Source organism: Balaenoptera acutorostrata, chromosome 1 (genome assembly GCF_949987535.1).
Source record: "Balaenoptera acutorostrata chromosome 1, mBalAcu1.1, whole genome shotgun sequence".
Taxonomy (NCBI): Eukaryota; Metazoa; Chordata; class Mammalia; order Artiodactyla; family Balaenopteridae; genus Balaenoptera; species Balaenoptera acutorostrata.
Window position 1 is genome coordinate 99,122,812 of NC_080064.1, and position 23,983 is coordinate 99,146,794.

The window sequence follows — 23,983 nt, forward strand, 5'->3', positions numbered from 1 at the left end:
TTTCAATGTAGCTTATTGGTTGGTTGGTTGGTTGGTTGGTTTTTAACCCTCCCTAATGTTGAGTAGGATTGAATGGGATAGGTAGTTTTGTAAATCTTCTATTATGCTGAAGTGGTTCATGAACTATGAAAGCTCGAGTCATTTCACCAGAAAACCATTGCCCCCTGAAAACCCTGGTAATATCCTGGTTCTTCAGTCACTGGCCAATGAGTTAGACATTCAACTGATTTGGCACACTTTGGATCTTCTTTTTACTTACAAATGCCCTTTAGCAGTGTAGTCTTGCTCTATTCTGTTGTGTAGATGAGCCATTTTCTGGTGTGAACTGGGTCTCTCATCTTTGGCTAAGGCTACATTGGGGGATGGAGATGAAGGGGTTAGTCTAATAATGGTGGTTTAGGAACTGGCGTAATGTGGGATTTGGAAATGAAATTGAAGAAATACAAAACATTCAGTTCATTAGAGTCAAAAAAATGGGAAATTATTTGGGACATGATTTTTTAAATTTCATTAATGTTTGTGGGAACCACTAGTAAGCTCCCCTGGTGCACTACCAAACAGGTCCTGGGCTGGAGCAGTCATTATTCTAACTCTGTGATGACCTGTTCTTAAACACAGGCAGTTCGTATGTGTGTGTAACCATGTTCCTATTTACCTCTTTATCCTTTACCCCCATTCAGTTCCTATGATATATACTTAGAAACTTAAACCTTGTTTAACTTTGTTCCATTACCCATTCTTTCAAAAGAAAAATTCCTTTTCTAGTCCTTTGCCTGCCCTCTAAATGGAGTCCAGCCCGGTCCTCTGCCTTCCCTAATGAGATATGTGGATGACGTGAATGGGATTAAGTATGCAAGTGTGTTTAGGTTGTTGTGTGTTTGTGTGTACACACGTATTCCTCTGTAATTGTAAAGCTTTTCTGCCTACTTTACACCATAAGCTCAGAGGGCCAGACCACCCCATTCTCGGGTTAGGGGGAAATCCTTGAGGCCAGACCCAGAGAAGGGACGCAGTCAGTGGTCAGTGAGGATAGCGTAGAGGAGAAGGCTCTGTCTCCTCTGCGCTTCTGCTCACATTCTGGTTAGGTGCCACCTCACAACCCTTTGACTTTCTCCTTCTACAGGGTCAGTAGAGCTGGGGTCATAGGGAAGCCCATTGAAGGTGTCATTAGGTTCCCAGCTAGTGAAACTCTTCTGGATGGTTGAGGTGGGCAGAAAAATTCTTGGCCTACCATTAAACAGCTAACCACTAAGCTGTTGAATGGATAAAGAGTTCCCAAGGAGCTCCTGTGTCTCAGAGTCCAGGCTAGAGAGACTGCAATAGGGTAGCTGGAGACTGGGCAAGGCGGAAAGGGACTGGTCACTAACCCCGAGGCCCACCTGCTCTGCTTAAAAGCAGTGAAAATTGATTGGATTCCAGAAATGCTGTTCCCAGCCCCATCAGGATGCAAACCACTTGCACAGAAATGTGTCCAGGTTTTCCAAAAATAATATTCACTTCCTCACTTGCAGGGAGGTGATCAGGCTTCTCCCCCATTTCAATTATCTTCAGGGACATCAGGCCTGAAGACTCTTCAGATCTCAAGGCATCATTCAGACCAGATAAGAATCATCTATATTCTCTTACTTGATTTCACGCTTTGGAGCATCCTTCGTGAGGCACACAGCCTTAACCTTCTGCAGCCTCCGTGGGAGTTGCCTCAGGTGTGAGATAAGTTAGAAGCTTGGTCCCCGTACCGCTGCCTTCTCTGCGGGAAACTGCTCATGGGGCCTCTTGTCAGAGCTCTGGATGGGCTTTATGGTGGGTCCTGAAAGAAGGGTACAGAGCAAGGTGCCACAGGGGCTGACTGCAGCTGGGAGCCCTGGGTTCTTCTGTTCTCTCTTCACTGGCACCCAGTGGCATTGCCTGTGCCTCTCAGGTGCTGGCTATTTCCTTTTCCAAGATCCCAGTGAGATAAATCTGGTCATTTCCTTTCTTCCCCAGAAATGGAAACTTCAAACAACACCAGTGGTTCCAACCACAAGGGAAGCACTCTGTTCTTTAAGGTGGACTTCTCTCATCCCTAAATGCCCATTTTTGCTTTATTCTTTTCTCTTCCACCACTGCATTCACGTCCTTGGCACGAGTCTGCAGGTGCTTGGCAGTGGAGAAGGCTTTACTAACATGTCTCAGGATCACTGGGGTCCATGTGGAGACAGATGGCTGGACACAGAGAAAAACAGCCAGGGGGTGAAGCAGAGAGGTACAGAGACAAAGGAGACAGGGGCAGACAGAGGGTGAGTGTTGCTGTGTGGTCACGTGGCAGCTCTGTGCAGGTCAGCTGGGCAGTGGGGCCCAGGCTCAGTCGACCTCACCTACCTGGGGGAACGGAGAGAGAACTCAGCAGTAACTGACTTCTTAGCCTAAAAGCTTTTGCTATAAAAGGAGAAAAAAAAAAAAAAACAAACCCCCTCACAAAATGCATTGTTTTGGTTCAAAGGTATTGGGTCCATGGAGAAAAACATTTCACAAAACTCCGTTGGTGTTTTTGTTTTCCACCTTTTCCCATGAATAAATATTATCCATTAAGAGCCTTGAAAAAGGTGCTTAAATACACAGTGTTATATTTTCTTCCTGTTTTGCATGTGACAACTCGGCCTCTGTGCTGCTCTTGGTCTTGTATTTTCCTCACTGGGGTCTCCAGAAACAATGGTTATTTGGTCTGAGGCTCCCCCCTCCGGGCCCTGTCCTGGCTCACAGCTTATGCCCGCACAGTCCCATCCCTACCCCACCCGCCCTCCCTTTCCTCTGGCCCCCGTGAGATGCAGTGGCACAGGGCTATGTCCACGCTAGCAGCAGTGAACCTCAGGTGCCCCTTTGCTGCCTCTTTCTCCTTCCAGGCACAGGTTTCAGTGTTGGGGGTGCAACAGGGTGGGCAGAAATAGTGGGGGAGGGGGAGGGAGTGGTCACAGTGGCCACCCACCAACATGCCAGCCCCCTTCACTCCCACTACCCGCACTGGCCCTCTGTCCAGTGGTTTTACAAGGCGGAGACCTTGACAACATTGCTGGCTATGGCAGGAATGTTCGTGTTGGAGCCTGGGCTGGCAGGGGGTGGCCGACCTTCCCCCTCTGGGGTTAGCGCTGGGGGAGTAGGAATGCTGATGATGGCTGTGGTGATCTGGGATGTTTTGCAGTTTGGTCTCAGTCCGTCGTCTGCTTTCAAATTAAGGCTGGAACGACTGGGATAAAAAAAAAAGTGAGTTGATGATGGTTCGTCTTGCTAATGTCCCAAAGCTTCCTTGATCCTCTCTCTACCTGTCTAGCTCACAGTAACCGGGAGGTGATTTGGGTGTCCCTCCATCTCTGCTTTTGGTAACTGGCCTGTAATTATCCATTCTGATTATTATTCCTAAACTACCCCGAATTGCAAAAGTCATGTATACTGGGCTTTGGAATTCAGAGTATACGTTTTTCCCTCCAGTGGATTTTTTTCCTATCACTTGTGGCATTTGATTTTGGTTTCCCTGAATTCCTTGCCACTCATTGGAGGTAGTGGGAAGTGGCCTACATATAAGTAGAGAGTCAGTCTGTGATTCAAAATCAGCCTGGGATAAGCCGAAATTTCGTATTATTTCACAATTGTGAAAATTATTGTCTTGAGAAAACAGTCCATTCTTTGCACTAGGGTAAGTCATTTACGGATTTTTGTTGTTGTTGTTGTTCTTATTTTTTCTGGTATCTAACCCCACACTGGGCCTACACCTGCTATAGTATCCTCCAAAGCATATGAGGGGCCTTTGGGTTAACTTGCAAGGATGAGAAGGAAGGTGGGGGGAGGAAGGTGAGGTGAGGGGCTCATGCATTAGATAAGGGGGAGAGAAGGCTGAGGACCCCCAGGGGTCTCCTAATGCTGAGAGCCTTTCACTCTGTGAAGGGAGCGTCTCAGGCCTTAGGGAGTGATGGGGATGGGAGCCACCCACCTGGTAGTGAGGGAGGGCTGCTCGCTGCCCTGGATGTGGATGGTGCTGAGCTCTTGCATGCTGCGCAGGCGGGTGGCCGGCAGGTTGGAATTGGGCAGGTGTGTGGTTTTCTTACTACGACGGGAGCAGCAGGTGGTCGTGAGGCCCGGGTGGCTGGACAGTGAGGGACTCCGGGTGGATGGGTAGTTCTGCATTGAACTCTCCATGCAGTTCTGCTCAAACATCTGTTCATCTATAAACTCGTGGTTCTGTGGGAGGCAGAGGGAGAAGAGGTAGGAGAAGGAGATAGGAAAGAGGAGGAGGGGGATGAGCCCCCGTACTCTGTATAGCTGCCTGTCTCTGTTCTGGGCCTTGGGAGAAGGGCTCCCAGCTGCCTGGAGCACAGATAAGCATTCAGGACATGGGGGATATCCCACAGGCATCAAATGAAGGAAGGAAGAGATTCCCATTGACAGCCCTGGTCATCAGACTGGAGGGCGCAGACTGCGGTTGTGAAATCATGATGTGATATTCACTTCATCTACAGCTTTGGCTGAAGGGATACGGAGGACATGGAGGGACTTAGTGGCATCCTCAGAGCGAGAAGCAAAGACTTAAGTGACTTTGCAGGCTTTGACAGGATCTTCTGGTGGGGGGTGGGGTGCAGGGAGCGGCAGGTAAGGAGTCACTAACTATGGGTAGTGGGTACGCTGGGTTGTCTTTTCTGGATTTATTGGGTGAGATCCTTATGAATCCTGGGCAAGTGTGAGACATAAGTTTTTAAAGGCACTGGATTATTCACAGTACTGGGAGAGCTTTGCTCTTGAAGGCCAATGCGGTCACACACTCAGGGTTATGATTTCTTTTGATTACTCATTTTTTTCCACCTGGTTATGGGGTATGGCTCCTTAATATACCTAAAGGCACAGGATTCCCTAAGTCAAGTGTAAGCATGGGAAGGGGATGGTAACAGACTCCTGATGGAGGCCACCAGGATGGGGTGGAGTGGAGCCCAGGATAACTAAAATATGGCTGTTTAGCCAAGGTGACTAAACATCTATGCCATGAATGGTCTGGCCAAGGCTGCCGGAGTGAGGAGAAAGTCTGAAGAGAAGTAGCATGAGAACAGAGTTGAGAGAGAGACCAGCCCTGACAGCCAATACCAGGAGTCCCCATAGAGCTGGGCGGGTGGCACAGACAGATGTGGCACATGGACACTTACAAGGTACCAACATTGGTGCCATGTTCCACCACCCCTCCAAGCCCCTGGGGAGGTCAAAAAAGGGAATCAGAAAGGCACAAAAAAAACTGGAAGCCTGAGCTGGTACTGGGTGTGACAGCAGAGGTAGGATAAACCCAAGAAGAATCAACAGCACATGCAGAGAGCCAGACCAGGGGGTAAGAAGAGGAGACTCTACAGACTCAGAAGAATCAGAGAGAAAAACATCAATTGAAATTTTAAAAAGTTATACCTTGATGGTGGAGGTTCGTACAGATAACAGGGGATCATCCACAAGATAGGACAACCCCTACAGGACAACATGCCAACAGAAGATAAAAACACCATTGATTGTACATTCCAGCATTCCCAGGCTCAGTTTTGACATTCGATCTCTCAATCCCAGCATTCCACCCTTCCAGTCCGACATTCCATCCCTTACTCCCAGCATTCTTCCTTCTTTGTCCCAACATTCCACCCCTTGAGTCCAACATTCCTCACCTAAAATCCAGCATTCCATCTCTTTAATCCCATTATCCCCACAATCCGACATTCTTTCCTTCAAATTCAGCATTCCACCCCTTCAATGCCAACATTCCATCACTTCAAACCCAAATATTTTCACCCATATCCTTTCAACTTACACATTCCACCCAGCACATGCAACTTGGAAAGGGCAGTTGGGTCCAGGCCTATTTCTTTGGCAAGCTCTGAGTCTTTGAGAGAAATTCTAGATACGCCTATATGGTTCTTGACACTAAGAAACATTGGATAAGTCTTGGAAACTAGGGTTTTCAGAGTACCTTCCCACATTGGAAGCCCTCACTGGGTTCAGCTGCCATCCACAGTGTCCACAGTTGTCCATACTAAGAGTCACCTAACATCTACTTCCCCCACATCTGGGAGGCCAGGACATGGAACACTGAGAATTAGAAAGTTCCTTCCTTAGTGTGCTGAGCCCTGACCATAGGCTTTTTGGGGAAGGAGGTCCTAGAAAAGAACAAGAAGGAGTTTCTCTTTGTCTCTCTTTGGTTGTACAGCCTAACTTCTCCTCCCTCCCTACTATTCCTAACACATTTTGCCAAGGCTCCAGGGTTGACCCCACTGCCCTTCCTTTCAGTCTGTTGGTGAGGCACAAGCATCATTCCACATTCCAGCTGGGGCACCCTAAGCCATGACTCATTTTTAGCAATCAGCCTTTCAGAATCTGAATTCCCTGGGAATTGCAGGGTGACTGAGATGGGGTGGTCCTGGTAAAATCCCTGGCTACAGAAATATATGCACTGCCTCGTTCATTGACTCTCTCCTGTTCCAAGTGGAATGGAAGGAGAAAAGGGACCCACAAATTGCATCAACCTAGCCCCAGGGATAGGACAAAAGCTGACATTCTTCTCTGCTGTCCTGCAGTAATCTAGTATAAATTCAGCCCTAGCTTTGAAGAGGGATGCCCATCAGAACTGAGAAACTGATAGGCAGAGACCTTAGGCCTCAGTAACTTAGAAATGGGCTGTGAGGACAGATGTAGGGTGTGTGTGGAAAGACTGGGGGAATGGCCTCCTCTGTGCTGCGGGCTTCCTGACCCTGGCGACTTTGCCCCACTCCTTGGGGTCTTCCTCCTGAGGGCTGATAGAGACCTCATCGCTACTCTTTGGATCTAAGGGGACAAACTTTGACTTCTGAAGCCTGGGGTGAGGACGTGAGGACAGAGTTCTCACTCTGTAAGTTCTGACCTCAGAAAAGGGTCAGGGGTCAGGGGTGAGAAGGGAGGTGGCGCTGGGCTGGGACTCACAGTGGTTTTTTCCAGGCAGTGCAGCAGGTGATGGTGCTGGCTCTCGATGAGTGAGGTGGTCTTGCCCATGTGCTCTTCTTCCGGGTTGCCCTAGGAGGAAAAGAGGAGACACTGAGTATAAAGCTGGTGGCTCTCCTTCCCTCCATCTCCTTCATTTCTCCACAGAAGGGAGGGGGGACTGGAAAAATCTGGATGAACCAAATTTTAGGGTCACCCTAGACGATGCTAGCCTTTGGCTGGGAGCCCTTGAGATAAAGGGGGTTTAGGGGTGATGATGATAACGCTATGGAAGACGTATGTGGAGAGTGGCTGCTACCTGGGGAAAGTTTGGGGCTTTGGGGTGGGAGCGCTGATGCCCTCCATCCTCCCCTCCATCTCCCCACCCCAAGTCCCCCAGGCACCTACCATCAGCTCCAGCGCCTCGTTGAGGAGTCCATTGCGCTTGCTGTGCAGGTAGGCATTGGAGCTCCCTGTTTTGGCCACACGGATCCTGGCAAGGCGGGCCTTCTGTGATTGGCAGAGAGAATAAAAGAGTGAGGGAGTCTGAGAGACAAAAAGACAGTGAGCCTGGCCAAGCCAGCGACAGTGGGCTGTCCCAGCGAGGTTGGGTTCCCAGGTGATGTCTGATGAAGGGGAGGAAGCTGCTTCTTCCCCCCCGCAGGGATCTCTGTTTATAGACCTGGGACTGGCTCAGAGAGGCTGTGACCCCCCTGTACAGAGTGAGCATGGTCATGGTCAGAGTGCCTAGGGGTTTCCACTTGTCTCTCCAGCCTGGGTGTGATCCTGGCCAGGGGAATATCACTCATCAAATTCCTCCCTCCTTCCTCAAATTTCATGACCTTTATCCATTCTACTGAATGCACTTGGGTATTTCTCATCTCAGACTGCAAGTTCTTTAAAGGAGCCCATATTATAGCTCTCCTGATTCTCTCCTACGGTCCAGTGCAATTCCCTGAATACAGCAGGTGCCCAAATACCAGTTAATTATAAGAAAAGTAAGGAGTGTGTATATGTGCCCCTCAACTCCTTCCCCTCTTTCTATTTTTTCCTTAGCATTCATTACTAAGGTAGTATATGTTTTACATATTTATCTTGCTACTGTCTCTCTTTCCCCACAGGAATGTAAACTCCTTGAGGGCAGTGGTTTTTGTTTTGTTCACTGATATATCCCCAGTGCTTAGTAACCTGTAAATCAACAGAAGAATTTACAATTGCATGTCTGTCTTCGGGATGTGTCTATACATGTATATTTTGCTGTGCATGTCTGTGGGAACGAGTGTAGGTGCACGTGCATGTGACAAGGGGCCCAATGTGGGTGTGAGAGAGGAGAGGATGGAGCACATTTCCATACACCACCCTGGATTTAGCTGCGGCGACTGAGAATCTCCCAGCTCCATCCTTGGAAGCCTTCGGCAGTATCCTGTGCGAGGGTCGCATGGTACCTCAACCACGCGAGCTCATTTCTCTTGCTTGCAGAGGCAGTGGGAGAGGCCGGACACACTGCACAGGCTGACTTCTCTTCTCCTTCCTAATAACCATAATCAGTGTCACCATGACAGCAGCACAGCCACAGTGTGAGGCCTAAGAGGAAAGAGGCTCTGGGAGGGAGGGAGAAGGGATGGGTAGAGGGCTTCCTGCTGGCTTAAAAAAAATGCAGCTTCACGTTTGGGCTCTTGTGGATCTAGACCCAGCTGCAGGAAGAAGAGCCCACAAGTCCTCACAAACCTATTCTGGGGCAGAGGGGTCCTTCCTTCTGCCTCTGGGAAAATCCACATTTAACTTCAGCATGGACTCTGAACAGAGGAGTCCTTGGAAAATTGTGGCAATTTTCATTTCTTGTCACCTTCTCCCCAGCATGGGGAAGTGTCCCCTCCAAGTGTCCTGCTGGGCTGGCTCATCTGCTAAAAGGAGGCCAAGGACTTGGATTTAGGCTGTCAACAGAAGCACAAAGAACACACGATAGCTATTGTTCCCTGGGAAGTCCCCCTGTGACCACTGTGTCCTTGCAGGGACAATTCAACGACCTCCCCTGGTTTCTAAATATGGCAAAGAGGGCAGCACTTGAGCCTAGAAGATCTGCCTGTAAAACTGGGGAAGAACTCTCCTCTAGACGGAGAATAAAAAGAGGAAGCAGGGAGAGAAAGGATGGTAAGTAAGCCCTACCATTCTTCTTCTCTCTGAGCAAAGAACATGCATTCCAGGTGCAAGACAGTTCTCCTTCCTGGGGATCCTGCTCCAGCCCTCCCCTCAGCTCAATGTCTACATTCAAGAAAGTTCGTCATCATTTGAGGATGTGGCTATTATTGCTTTGAGTGAGTACTGGGTGTTGAGAGCTGCATATGGAAATCCAGTTGTGTCAAGCTCATTTTAGCCTTATATAATTTGATTGCACCACTTACAGCCAGACCATTCTTGTATCTGGGGTCTGTCTTCATTACTTTCTAGACATGAAAGATTCTCCTGCTCTCCTTTGTGGCACTCCTTTTAATCTTATCTTACCCTGGGCGCTATTAGAGCAACAGATTGTCATAACAAATGCACTATATTGTTTAATCATTTCCCACATAGGATAAAGAGGTTTGCAATGTATTTATAGAACCATACCCAGCGTATGTAATTTGGTGAGGACTTTTGGCTTGACTTTGAGCTCCTGAGGGCCAGAGCCTGTGACTTATGCATAGTTTTATCTTCAGCACCTAGCACAGAGCTTCGCACTGAGTATTTGCTCAAGCAAGGCTTGTGATGGCACAGGAAAGAAGATGATCCTACACAGTCGGTCAGAAATCCATGTTAATAAAGTCATTGTGATGGGCTCAGTCCTTGTGTGGACTGGCCAGCCTCCTTCTCTTCCTTGAACATGAATACAGTGTAAGAGTTCGAAGAATGTAGGGATCATCTAGGCTATTTTAAAGACAAGGAAATGGAGGATGTGAGAGGAAGTGACTTATCCAGGGCAAGATTTCAGCTCAGGTCTTCCAACCTCCCAATGCTGCTTCCATAACACCCCTCTCCTCCTTCCCTGAATTTCAACTCCACTCAGACAAGTTTTTAACTTGATGAGCAAAGCCCAGGAAGTTGCATTTTCAACAGCTGTAGACATTCCAGGGCTGAAGGAGAGGTTTGGATGGAGGATTCTGCCACCCTGGGCACAGTTCCAGGTTCAGGCTAATAAGCTCAAGAATTTTGTCAGCCCCAAGAAGGGTTTCATGATGAAGCACTTCCTAGCTATCTGGCTGGCAGGTGCCCTTGGACCATGAGTATTGACATCTCTACCCTGGGAGAGGCAGAAGAAGGAAAAAGAGGGAGAAATGGAAAAGCCAAAAGAGAACATGGGCAATTGCACTCTTAGGTATTTATCCCAGAGAAATGAAAACTTATGTTCACACTAAAACCTGCACATGGCTGTTAACAGCAACTTTATTTATAATAACCCGATGTCCCTCAACAGGCAAACTGTTAATCATAACTGGGATGCATCCATACCAGGGAATACTGTTCAGAAAGGAAAAGGAATGGACTATTGATACACATGACTTAGATGAATATCCAGGAATTACATGAAATGGAAAAAGCCAATCTCCAAACGATGCCTACTGTATAAGCCCATTGATATACCATTAAACAACATGAAAACGTTTTATAAAGGGAGGACAGATAAATAGTTGCCAGAGGTTACAGACGGGGTAGAGGTAGAGTGAGGGGGGTGTGGTTATAAAAGATATAGTGGGAGGGACCCTTATGGTGTTGGAACTGTGCAGTACCTTGACTGAGATGGGGGATGTGAACCTGCATAGGTGATAAAACTGTATAAAACTTCACACACACACACACACACACACACACACACACACGTACAAGTAAAACTGGGGGAGTCTGAATAGGATTGGTGGATTGCAGAAATGTCCATACGCTGGATATGAAATTTTGTAACTACATGTGAATCTACAATTATTCCAATAAAGTTTCCATTAAAAATGTTCCCCTCTCTCTGTCCACTGCTAGACCTCCTTACTTGATCTCCAGTTCACTTGGCTTAGAAAACCCAGTCTCTGTAGCAAAGAGCCATGGAATTATTTCAGTAATAATCCCAAGCAAATCAGTCACAATGGGAAAGGATGACAACTTTTGGAGCCTTTCCTTTCCACCTGAGGCACGTGGGCTGGAGTTTACCTTCACAGCTCCTGAGTATGTGGTCTGGGCTGAGAACTGTCATCAGCTCCCCTAACCCCCTTCCTGTCCCATCTCTCCATTCCCCACTAAGTTCCCCAACCTGCCTTCCTTGCCTCGCTGTGACAGACCCAGTGCTGGAAGCAGGCAGTATTCCTGTGTTCTTTTTCTTTTCCTCTCACAAGAAGCCTAAGGTGAAAGAGGCAGAGCTGAGCCTACCGTGAGGAGAGACAGTATCCAGAGGAGGTGAAAACACTGCAAATATTTACTCTGATTTCAAGGGAGAGCAAAGAGGGAGAGGGAGGAGGGTGAGAAGGGAGGCAGAAGGGAGGGAGTCTCATCCTGAGGGGCTAGAGGGAGGAAGAAGCCTAAGCTGATTCTTTCTGGATCTTAATCACACAGGATGAGCTTTGTAAAGTTCTGCAGAGAAATGGTCCCTGTCGTATTCTTTGCGGGGGCAAAACGACAGCAGATGAGATGCTCTAAGAAGTAGGTAAGGGTGTGAGCCCGGAGGGGAAGGGAGTGCAGGAGTGGCTGAAGCACAGTTTGAGTGGGGCTCTTGTGGGCTAGTGTGTGAGCTGAGGACACCTTGGATCCTCAATGCTCTTCAAAAACCCTGTGTCATGTCATGGCTATTGTAAATAGAGCTGCAATGAACATTGTGGTGTATGACTCTTTTTGAATTATGGTTTTCTCCGGGTATATGCCCAGTAGTGGGATTGCTGGGTCGTATGGTAGTTCTATTTTTAGTTTTTTAAGGAACCTCCATACTGTTCTGCACAGTGGCTGTATCAATTTACATTCCCACCCACAGTGCAAGAGGGTTCCCTTTTCTCCACACCCTCTCCAGAGTGAAGTAAGTCAGAAAGAGAAAAACAAATACCGTATGCTAACACATACATATAGAATCTAAAAAAAAAAAAAAAAAAAAAAATAGGGTTCTGAAGAGCCTAGGGGCAGCACAGGAATAAAGACGCAGACATAGAGAATGGACTTGAGGACACGGGGAGGGGGAAGGGTAAGCTGGGATGAAGTGAGAGAGTGGCATGGACATATATACACTGCCAAATGTAAAATAGATAGCTAGTGGGAAGCAGCCACATAGCACAGGGAGATCAGCTCGGTGCCTTGTGTCCACCTGGAGCGGTGGGATAGGGAGGGTGGGAGGGAGACACAAGAGAGAGGGGATGTGGGGATATATGTATACGTATAGCTGATTCACTTTGTTATACAGCAGAAACTAACACACCATCGCAAAGCAATTATACTCCAATAAAGATGTTAAAAAAAAACAAAAACAAAAACAAACCCTGTGTCAGCCCTTGCCCAGTGCTGGGGGGTGGGGGGAGGGGGAGATTGAGGTTGCTATAGGACCCCTGACCCTTCAGGGCTTTAGGCTCCTTGATTTGGAAAGGAGATCCCAGTTTCTCCCTGCCCCTTTCTTTAGGACAGCATAATGAATTTAGATATTGTTCACATTTGCCAGCTGACTTGAACGGGGAAAGAGATAAGACTCCTATTTCTGAGCTGGCTAGCAGGGGATGGGGGTGGGGAAGCCTTGACCTTGGGTGAAGAGGTAGGAAATGGTTCTGGAGGGGATGGAGAGGACAGCAGATCAATCCAAGGCAGGCTGACAACATTAAAAACCCAGGTCAAGATAAGTCAAAATACATTTCCACACAGGCGGAGGGAGACAGCAGGGCAAGGAGGAGGTGACAAAGGCACACAAAAGGGGAGATGCTGGAAGTGGGGACCAACTGGATTTATTATATAACTATGTGATATATATATTATATTATTAAGTATTGTTACATGTAAATTATTATACATTTCAGAGCTAACTTTCATGAACTTTGAGACTTTGTTTCCGTCAGCATACACAGATTTGTTCTGAAATCCTGGATTCCTCTGATATGTCATGGAAACCCTGCCACTTGGGAGTTATCCCTGCAAATGGAAGGTCAGGAGAGAGGATCATGTGGTGAGGAAGTAACCCAGCTGCAATGCATAGGGCCTGGAACATAGTTGGTGCTCAGTAAATGTGTGTGGAATGAATGAATAAAAGAAAGAATAAAATAAGGACATAATGTTTCAGGCCTTCATAAGCGACTCTTTCAGGTCCCCCTGTCCATTGTACCCAGAAAGGCTTTGACCGTACCCCATGGAGGTTGAGATCCTGCTGAAGGGGGAGTATTTCAGCCCAGAACAGAAGAGAAAGGAAAGCAGGGCCCTGAACCAAGATGGCGGAGTAGAAGGATGTGCTCTCATTCCCTCTTGTGAGAACACCAGAATCACAAATAGCTGCTGGACAATCACCGACAGGAGGACACTGGAACTCACCAAAAAAGATACCCCACATCCAGACAAAGGAGAAGCCACAATGAGTTGGTAGGAGGGGTGCAATCATAGTAAAATCAAATCCCATAACTGCTGGGTGGGTGACTCACAGACTGGAGAACACTTATACCACAGAAGTCCACCCACTGGAGTGAAGGTTCTGAGCCCAACGTCAGGCTTCCCAACCTGGGGGTCCAGCAACGGGAGGAGGAATTCCTAGAGAATCAGACTTTGAAGGCTAGTGGGATTTGATTGCAGGACTTTGACAGGACTGGGGGAAACAGAGACTCCACTCTTGGAGGGCACACACAAAGTAGTGTGCGCATCGGGACCCAGGGGAAGCAGCAGTGATCCCAGGGGAGACTGAACCAGACCAGCTAGTGTTGGAGGGTCTCCTGCAGAGTCAGGGGGTGGATGTGGCTCACCGTGGGGACAAGGAAACTGGCAGCAGAAGTACCGGGAAGTACTCCTTTGCATGAGCCCTCCCAGAGTCTGCCATTAGCCCCATCAAAGAGCCCAGGTAGGCTCCAGTGTTGGGTTGCCTCGGGCCAAGCAACCAACAGGGAGGGAACACAGCCCCACCCATGAGCAGTCAAGCAGATTAAAGTTTTACTGAGCTCTGCCCACCAGAGCAACAGTCAGCTCTACCCACCACCAGTCCCTCCCATCAGGAAACTTGCACAAGCCTCTTAGATAGCCACATCCACCAGAGGGCAGACAGCAGAAGCAAGAAGAACTACAATCCTGCAGCCTGTGGAACAAAAACCACATTCACAGAAAGATAGACAAGATGAAAAGGCAGAGGACTATGTACCAGATGAAGGAACAAGATAAAACCCCAGAAAAAAAACTAAATGAAGTGGAGATAGGCAAACTTCCAGAAAAAGAATTCAGAATAATGATAGTGAAGATGATCCAGGACCTCGGAAAAAGAACGGAGGCAAAGATCGAGAAGATGCAAGAAATGTTTAACAAAGACCTAGAAGAATTAAAGAACAAAGAAACAGAGATGAACAATACAATAACTGAAATGAAAACTACACTAGAAGGAATCAATAGCAGAATAACTGAGGCAGAAGAACAGATAAGTGACCTGGAAGACAGAATGGTGGAATTCACTGCTGTGGAACAGAATAAAGAAAAAAGAATGAAAAGAAATGAAGCCTAAGAGACCTCTGGGACAACATTAAATGCAACAACATTCGCTTTATAGGGGTCCCAGAAGGAGAAGAGAGAGAGAAAGGACCAGAGAAAATATTTGAAGAGATTATAGTCGAAAATTTCCATAACATGGGAAAGGAAATAGCCACGCAGTCTAGGAAGTGCAAAGTGTCCCATACAGGATAAACCCAAGGAGAAACATGCCGAACACATAGTAATCAAATTGGCAAAAATTAAAGACAAAGAAAAATTATTGAAAGCAGCAAGGGAAAAACGACAAATAACGTACAAGGGAACTCCCATAAGGTTAACAGCTGATTTCTCACCAGAAACTCTACAAGCCAGAAGGGAGTGGCATGATATACTCAAAGTGATGAAAGGGAAGAACCTACAACCAAGATTACTCTACCCGACAAGGATCTCATTCAGATTCGATGGAGAAATCAAAAGCTTTGCAGACAAGCGAAAGCTAAGAGAATTCAGCACCACCAAACCAGCTCTACAACAAATGCTAAAGGAACTTCTCTAAGTGGGAAACACAAGAAAAGAAAAGGACCTACAAAAACAAACCCAAAACAATTAAGAAAATGGTCATAGGAACATACATATCGATAATTACCTTAAACGTGAATGGATTAAATGCTCCAACCAAAAGACACAGGCTTGCTGAATGGATACAAAAACAAGACCCATATATAGGCTGTCTACAAGAGACCCACTTCAGACCTAGGGACACATACAGACTGAAAGTGAGGGGATGGAAAAAGATATTCCATGCAAATGGAAATCAAAATAAAGCTGGAGTAACAATACTCATATCAGATAAAATAGACTTTAAAATAAAGAATGTTACAAGAGACAAGGAAAGACACTACATAATGATCAAGGGATCAATCCAAGAAGAATCTATAACAATTATAAATATATATGCACCCAACATAGGAGCACCTCAGTACATAAGGCAACTGCTAACAGGTATAAAAGAGGAAATCGACAGTAACACAATAAGAGTGGGGGACTTTAACACCTCACTTACACCAATGGACAGATCATCCAAAATGAAAATAAATAAGGAAACAGAAGCTTTAAATGACACAATAGACCAGGTAGATTTAATTGATATTTATAGGACATTCCATCCAAAAACAGCAGATTACACTTTCTTCTCAAGTGTGCACAGAACATTCTCCAGGATAGATCACATCTTGGGTCACAAATCAAGCCTCAGTAAATTTAAGAAAATTGAAATCATATCAAGCATCTTTTCTGACCACAGCACTATGAGATTAGAAATCAATTACATGGAAAAAAATGTAAAAAACACAAACACATGGAGGCTAAACAATACGTTACTAAATAACCAAGAGATCCCTGAAGAAATCAAAAAATACCTAGAGACAAATTACAATGAAAACACGATGACCCAAAACCTATGGGATGCAGCAAAAGCAGTTCTAAGAGGGAAGTTTATAGCAATACAAGCCTACCTCAAGAAACAAGAAAAATCTCAAATAAACAATCTAACCTTACACCTGAAGGAACTAGAGAAAGAAGAACAAACAGAACCCAAAGTTAGCAGAAGGAAAGAAATCATAAAGATCAGAGCAGAAATAAATGAAATAGGAACAAAGAAAACAATAGCAAAGATCAATAAAACTAATGCTGGTTCTTTGAGAACATAAACAAAATTGATAAACCATTAGCCAGACTCTTCAAGAAAAAGAGGGAGAGGACTCAAATCAATAAAATTAGAAATGGAAACGGAGAAGTTACAACAGAAAGCGCAGAAATACATAGCATCCTAAGAGACTACTACAAGCAACTCTATGCCAATAAAATGGACAACCTGGAAGAAACGGACAAATTCTTAGAAAGCTATAACCTTCCAAGACTGAACCAGGAAGAAATAGAAAATATGAACAGACCACTCACAAGTAATGAAATTGAAACTGTGATTAAAAATCTTCCAACAAACAAAATTCCAGGACCAGACGGCTTCACAGGTGAATTCTATCAAACATTTAGAGAAGAGCTAACACCCATCCTTCTCAAACTCTTCCAAAAAATTGCAGAGGAAGGAACACTTCCAAACTCATTCTATGAGGCCACCATCACCCTGATACCAAAACCAGACAAAGATACTACAAAAAAAAAAAAATTACAGACCAATATCACTGATGAATATAGATGCAAAAATCCTCAACAAAATACTAGCAAACAGAATCCAACAACACATTAGAAGGATCATACACCATGATCAAGTGGGATTTATCCCAGGGATGCAAGGATTCTTCAATATACGCAAATCAACCAATGTGATCCACCAAATTAACAAACTGAAGAATAAAAACCATATGATCATCTCAATGGATGCAAAAAAGCTTTTGACAAAATTCAACACCCATTTATGATAAAAACTCTCCAGAAAGTGGGCATAGAGGGAACCTACCTCAACATAATAAAGGCCATATATGACAAACCCACAGCAAACATCATTCTAAACGGTGAAAAACTGAAAGCATTTCCTCTAAGATCAGGAACGAGACAAGGATGTCCACTCTCACCACTATTATTCAACATAGTTTTGGAAGTCCTAGCCACGGCAATCAGAGAAGAAAAAGAAATAAAAGGAATACAAATTGGAAAAGAAGAAGTAAAACTGTCACTGTTTGTGGATGACATGATACTATACATAGACAATCCTAAAACTGCCACCAGAAAACTGCTAGAGCTAATTAATGAATATGGTAAAGTTGCAGGATACAAAATTAATGCACAGAAATCTCTTGCATTCCTATACACTAATGATGAAAAATCTGAAAGAGAAATTAAGGAAACACTCCCATTTACCACTGCAACAAAAAGAATAAAATACCTAGGAATAAACCTACCTAAGGAGACAAAAGACTTGTATGCAGAAAACTATAAGATATTGATGAAAGAAATTAAAGTTGATACCAACAGATGGAGAGATACACCATGTTCTTGGATTGGAAGAATCAATATTGTGAAAATGACTATATTACTCAAAGCAATCTACAGATTCAATGCAATCCCTATCAAATTACCAATGCCATTTTTTATGGAACTAGAACAAAAAAATCTTAAAATTTGTATGGAGACACAAAAGACCCCGAATAGCCAAAGCAGTCTTGAGGGAAAAACACGGAGCTGGAGGAATCAGACTCCCTGACTTCAGACTATACTACAAAGCTACAGTAATCAAGACAATATGGTACTGGCACAAAAACAGAAACATAGATCAATGGAACAAGATAGAAAGCCCAGAGATAAACCCACGCACCTATGGTCAACTAATCTATGACAAAGGAGGCAAGGATATGCAATGGAGAAAAGACAGTCTCTTCAATAAGTGGTGCTGGGAAAACTGGACAGCTACATCTAAAAGAATGAAATTAGAACACTCCCTAACACTATACACAAAAATAAACTCAAAATGGATTCGAGACCTAAATGTAAGACCGGACACTGTAAAACCCTTAGAGGAAAACATAGGAAGAACACTCTTTGACATAAATCACAGCAAGATCTGTTTTGATCCACCTCTTAGATTAATGGAAATAAAAACAAAAATAAACAAATGGGACCTGAGGAAACTTAAAAGCTTTTGCACAGCAAAGGAAACCATAAACAAGACAAAAAGACAACCCTCAGAATGGGAGAAAATATTTGCAAATGAATCAACGGACAAAGGATTAGTCTCCAAAATATATACAGCTCATGCAGCTCAATATTAAAAATATAAACAACCCAATCCAAAGATGGGCAGAAGACCTAAATAGACTTTTCTCCAAAGAAGACATACAGATGGCCAAGAAGCACATGAAAAGCTGCTCAACATCACTAATTATTAGAGAAATGCAAATCAAAACTACAATGAGGTACCACCTCACACCAGTTAGAATGGGCATCATCAGAAAATCTACAAACAACAAATGCTGGAGAGGGTGTGGAGAAAAGGGGAACCTCTTGCACTGTTGGTGGGAATGTAAATTGATATAGCCACTATGGAGAACAGTATGGAGGTTCCTTAAAAAACTAAAAATAGGGACTTCCCTGGTGGTGCAGTGGTTGGGAATCTGCCTGCCAATGCAGGAGACATGGGTTCGAGCCCTGGTCCAGAAAGATCCCACATGCCGCAGAGCAGCGAAGTCCGCGTGCCACAACTACTGAGCCCGCTGCCTGGAGCCCGTGCTCCGCGGCAAGAGAGGCCACCTTAATGAGAGGCCTGCACTCGGCAACGAAGAGTAGTCCCCTCTCGCGCAACTAGAGAGAGCCCGCACGCAGCAACGGAGACCCGAAAATAAATAAATAAGTATTTAAAAAAAAAAAAAAAAAAACTAAAAATAAAATTACCATATGACTCAGCAATCCCACTACTGGGCATATACCCAGAGAAAAGCATAATTCAAAAAGACACGTGCACCCCAATGTTCATTGCAGCACTATGTACAATAGCCAGGTCATGGAAGCAACCTAAATGCCCATCGACAGACGAATGGATAAAGAAGATGTGGTACATATATACAATGGAATATTACTCAGCCATAAAAAGGAATGAAAGTGGGTCATTTGTTGAGATGTGGATGGATCTAGAGACTGTCATACAGAGTGAAGTAAGTCAGAAAGAGAAAAACAAATATCGTATATTAATGCATATATGTGGAACCTAGAAAAGTGGTACAGATGAACCAGTTTGCAGGGCAGAAATTGAGACACAGATGTAGAGAACAAACATATGGACACCAAGGGGGGAAAGCGGCTGGGGTGGGGGGGATGGTGGTGGTGTGATGAATTGGGAGATTGGGATTGACATGTATACACTGATGTGTATAACATTGATGACTAATAAGAACCTACTGTATAAAAAAATAAATAAAATAAAATTCAAAAATTTAAAGAAAAAAATAAAGCTGCATACTTAAAAAAAAAAAAAAAAGAAGAAAAAGGAAAAGCTGCCCCCTGGGTCCAAGAACCTTCACCAGCCAGATGCCCTAAAAATGCAGAGAAATGATATTTGGCTGAGAGGGTGAGGTGTTCTGGGTGGAAGGTGGCGGCCAGTCATGAAAGGAGGCTTCTGTCTTGGCACCAAAGCCTTCAGACATCTTTCGTCATCCTGTGGTGAGAGGGCGCTCACCCTGCCCTGCCTTCCTAAGCCGTGTTCACTGGACATCACTGAAAACTTTTCCAGGACCCATGGTTAATCTCCTGACCGTCAACTGCAGTTCCATGCCTTATCCTACAATACCATGAAGTGACTAAAGCCCGCTGTGCCGTTTGTCCCTGAACTCAATGGCCTCAGAATGTTCTCCTTTCAGAGTATTCATTTTTTTTTTAAGCAAATTTATTTTTGTCACTTTGTTTTGTATAGGCTATTACAGAGTACTGAAAAGCAATTATGTTCCCCAGTAAGCTCTTGGCTGGGAAAGGGAAGAGTCCAGGCACTACCCAGAGTTGATGGCTGAGATCTTGGAAGAGGAGCCAGGGCCCAAGGAAACTGCACAGAATATCTTCCGAAAGGGAGAACATCAGCTTGTGGATAATTGAGGGTTTGCTGCCTTGTGCAGCTGTCTGGGGCTGGAATGCAGGATGCTGGTAGGTAGGAAGGCACCTGGCGCTGCTTTACCTTCCAAAGCCAGAGGCCATCTGCGCAGCGATTCTCCCAGGAGCTCCTTGTGACGGCGACACAAGGCCAAGAGCACCCTCTCTGGTGCTGCCTGCCCCCTTCCCGGGTCTGAGGCTTACCTTTTGTGCCCTGCGTTTATCAGCTCTCTGATTCTGGTGGTAAATCCGGCTGAAGTTGGAAACGATCACAGGGACCGGCAGGGCAATGACAAGGACACCGCTCAGGGAACAGATGGAGCCGAAGATCTTCCCTGCAATCGTCTTGGGCACCATATCTCCATATCTGAGAGACAGAAAGAGAAATGGGTGTAAGGAAGAAGGGCCATTTGGGAAACAAGTCAGGCTTCCCTGCCAATTATTCACTCCTTCACTCAACAATTGTTTAGAGTGCCTACTGTGTGTCAGGTACTGTGATATGACCCGGGAGTGAACAAAATAGACAAGATCCTTATGTTCACGGAGCCAACATCCTACCAGGGGAAGACCATAAAGTGAATATAAAAACATTGTGACTTCTGGCTATTTCTATGATGAGAACAGAGATGGGTGCTGTGCCGGGTTGGGGGAGTGTGGTCAGGAAAGGCCTCTCGGAGGAGGTAACATTTAAGCTAAGATCTGAAGGGAAAGAATCCAGCCAGGCAACACCCTTGGGGAAGAGCGTGCCAGGCAGTGGGAACAGAAAGGACGGAGGCCCTGAGGTAGGAAGGGGCTCGGCTTGTTCTAGGAACAGTGAAAGGGCTAGCGGGGCTGGCGCACAGGGCGGGTGGCGGGTTCTACAAGAGGAAACTGAGGTGGCAGGTGGGGGGCCAGACCATGCGGGGTCTAGCGGGCCACGACGAGGAGTGTGGGTTTCATCCAAGTGCAAAGAAGAGCCATGGATGATTTTGAAGCAGAAGAAGAACACAATTTCATTTTTGATAACAAAAACGATGAATAATAAACCGCCTTCTATTCATGTGGAGATTTATAATTTCCAAAACACTTTTATACGTTTGCCTCACAGAAGCTTCATGAACCCCGTGAGCTTGGAACCCCGATCCCCATCGTACAGATGCAGGAACCGGGGCTCAGAGACATGAAGTGGGTTGTCCACGTTTGGCTACGCCTGGGAGTAAAACACACACCTCTTGCTCTCATCTCCTTTCTACTAGCCACGCTGTCTTAGAGGGGACCATGAGCTCCAAAACGCAGCCCCTGAAGCCGTGAAGCCACTTTGGGACAGTGCCGGCTACTCTCAGAGCTCAGAGAAACCTCACACCTTGGCAGCTGCCCCCTGGGACCAACCTGCCTTGGCTCCTGCCAGCCCCAGGCAAGCAGGCCAGAGCCTCTCTCCTCCAATCAATAAGATGTGCTCCACAGCGGTTAAGTGTTTAGCCTCTTCTTTATTGACATAATTTAAAGGCCAAGTTAAGAAAAGAGCCCTGATGACTCCTTTGGCCAAAGCCAGAAACACCATCTCCCCCGTCTCTGTGCCCTCTGGGTGTCTGGAGCAGAAACTGGCTTAGGGTGACCAGGAATTGTTGCTACTGAAATTGTCAGGCTTCAAGTCACTTGTCCTCGGGGGCCCAGGTGTCCTGGGGTCCAGAGAGGCTGTGGAAAGGGATGGGGGAGCCATTTCAGAACTATGAAGTCCTCACCTCCTAACACTAAGGGCTTTGTGGAGGATGTGCAGTGATTGACACATACTTGGCGAGTGGATGAATGATCTCATTTAAGCCTCTCAACACCCTATGAAGTTGGCTCCTGTTTTGAGGACCATCTTCCTTCTCCTTGTGTCCAGGCCCTTTGTTCTGGCTCAAGCTGTCTCAGTCATGCCACTGACAGCAAGGCCTGCGAGAGCTCCTTCTGGGAACTTTGATGCTAGGTTTGCCTTCTCTGCCATGATACTCAGGAGTGGCTTCCAGTGAAGTGGTCGAGAATTTGGCTTCCGAAGTTGGACAATATGGATTCAAGACTCACCCAGCTCCACCCTAAAATAACTGTGTGACCTTTAGGCCTCAGTTTCTTTGTCTCAAAAATGAAGATAATAAGAGTAACCTAGGTCATAATCCTATTGTGACGTATACAGCTCTACAAACAATAAATACTATTACTTTTACCTAGACAGTCTGAAAACCATGGTCTCTGTTGCCGAGAAGCTGATTATTCCAAGTTCAAATCATCCCAGTGATGAAGAAAAGGGGGCTGCCCTGGAAGTGAGTCATGTTAGCTGGGGTTTTCAGATGACATGATTGAAAGGTGGACATTGGGTACATGACCATGGGTGAAAACAAAGTGTGGCGGGAGTATGTAAGAATAGCGTCAGGACGGCTACATTTCAGTGACTGAGGTGGTGAAAAATGCTAAGGACAACAGTAATGTTGTTTCATCCACTGGAAGGAAAGCTGTGCCTACTGCTAGGCAGATGGTCTGTTGGAAACAGATGACAGAGAGAAAGCTGAACAACGCAACTCCCATGCACTCTCTGCCTTCTCCACCAAGAAGAACATGCTTTATCTTGGGAAGGCCAGGACAAATGTGGAAAAACAAAGATCCAGAGCTTAAGATAGGGGAGGGGAGAGCAGGTGAGTGGCCAGCTGTCTTCAGTGGATTCCCATCACAGGCCCACCTGGATCCTACCCCAGGAGATAGGAGGAATGTGCAGATGGCGTTATAGAACCACTTCCCATGATGGCTGAGAAATTATGATGCAGCAGAGAGATACCAGGAGACTAGAGATGGAAAACTACTGTATCAATATATTTAAAGAAAAGGAAAGGAGGTCTGAGGAACCACAGACCAGCAGGCTTGGCCTCCATCAATTCTGCCATCCAGTTGCGGGCAGAATTTGAGAGTGGAGTATTAAGCAGACAGCGTGCGAACACTTGGAAAATAAGCTGCACTGGTTCATTAAACACACATCTTGCCAGATGACCCTTATTTCCTGTTTTGAGAGGGTTAGCTGGCTGGAGGATCAGGAGACCGCTACAGACCTACTGCATCATTGTTGCAGCAAGGTGTGTTCTTGCCCCCGTTCTCTGTACCCTGGACAAGCTGGAGGAATGTGGAGGGGACAGCAGTGTGGCTGGCAGGGGCTGAACAGCCATCTGGAGTCTTCTGGCCCTTCTCAAAGATAAACAACAATGGTCCCAGGACAGCAAAGGAAGTTCCTGGTTTTCATGTTACAAGGGTCTCCTTCAATGAAAGAGTAAATGAGCAAACGAAATAAAGAAGGGCTCTAAAGTTAGGTCTCCAGTGGTGCATTCCAGAATTTTTTTAACAACTCATGTAAGGCCAGAAGGAGGCAGTGTGGCCTAATGATTGAGAGAGGAATCAGCTCTGGGTTGAACCCGAGCCCGTTACTTACTAAATAGTTAAGTGTCCTTAGGGAAGTTATGTAACCTGAGCCTCTACCAATATAAATGGGTTTTACAAACCTAACTTACAAGGTCGTTGTGATAATTAATGAGATAATTCAGAAGCACCACTTGATGCTGTATCTGGGTAAATGTAAATTCTCTATAAAAATAGCCAGTGTGGTAGGCATCGATTGTTTTGTCTGCTAATAACCTACCCCCTCCTAGGAACTGAAACCCTCCCCTCCCCATTATGACATAAACTCTGTCCAGAGGAGCTGGGTCTCAGAGGAACTGCCATATTCTTACAAGCCTTCCCAGATGCCCCTGCTCCCAATGGTCACAGGCAGTAAATTCAGAACAGGCATCTGACTCAAGCTGGGTCAATG

At 45.8% G+C, this 23,983-nt stretch overlaps 1 protein-coding gene across 3 annotated transcripts in view; it reads right to left on the reverse strand.

Moving 5' to 3' along the window:
- Nucleotides 1-2,783: 2,783 nt before the first annotated feature.
- Nucleotides 2,784-23,983, reverse strand: part of KCND3 (potassium voltage-gated channel subfamily D member 3) — a 229,209-nt gene continuing 208,009 nt past the window's right edge. For 2 of the 3 annotated variants that reach the window (XM_007169399.2, XM_007169400.2), the window contains exons 3-8: nt 20,380-20,542; nt 7,354-7,455; nt 6,949-7,038; nt 5,413-5,469; nt 3,962-4,209; nt 2,784-3,220 (exon numbers count right to left, since the gene is read on the reverse strand). In XM_007169399.2, the coding sequence (XP_007169461.1) occupies nt 3,019-3,220; nt 3,962-4,209; nt 5,413-5,469; nt 6,949-7,038; nt 7,354-7,455; nt 20,380-20,542 (862 nt within the window). In that variant the 3' untranslated portion in view covers nt 2,784-3,018. The remainder of the gene's footprint in view (nt 3,221-3,961; nt 4,210-5,412; nt 5,470-6,948; nt 7,039-7,353; nt 7,456-20,379; nt 20,543-23,983) is intronic. The other variant, XM_007169401.2, reaches the window with a different exon arrangement.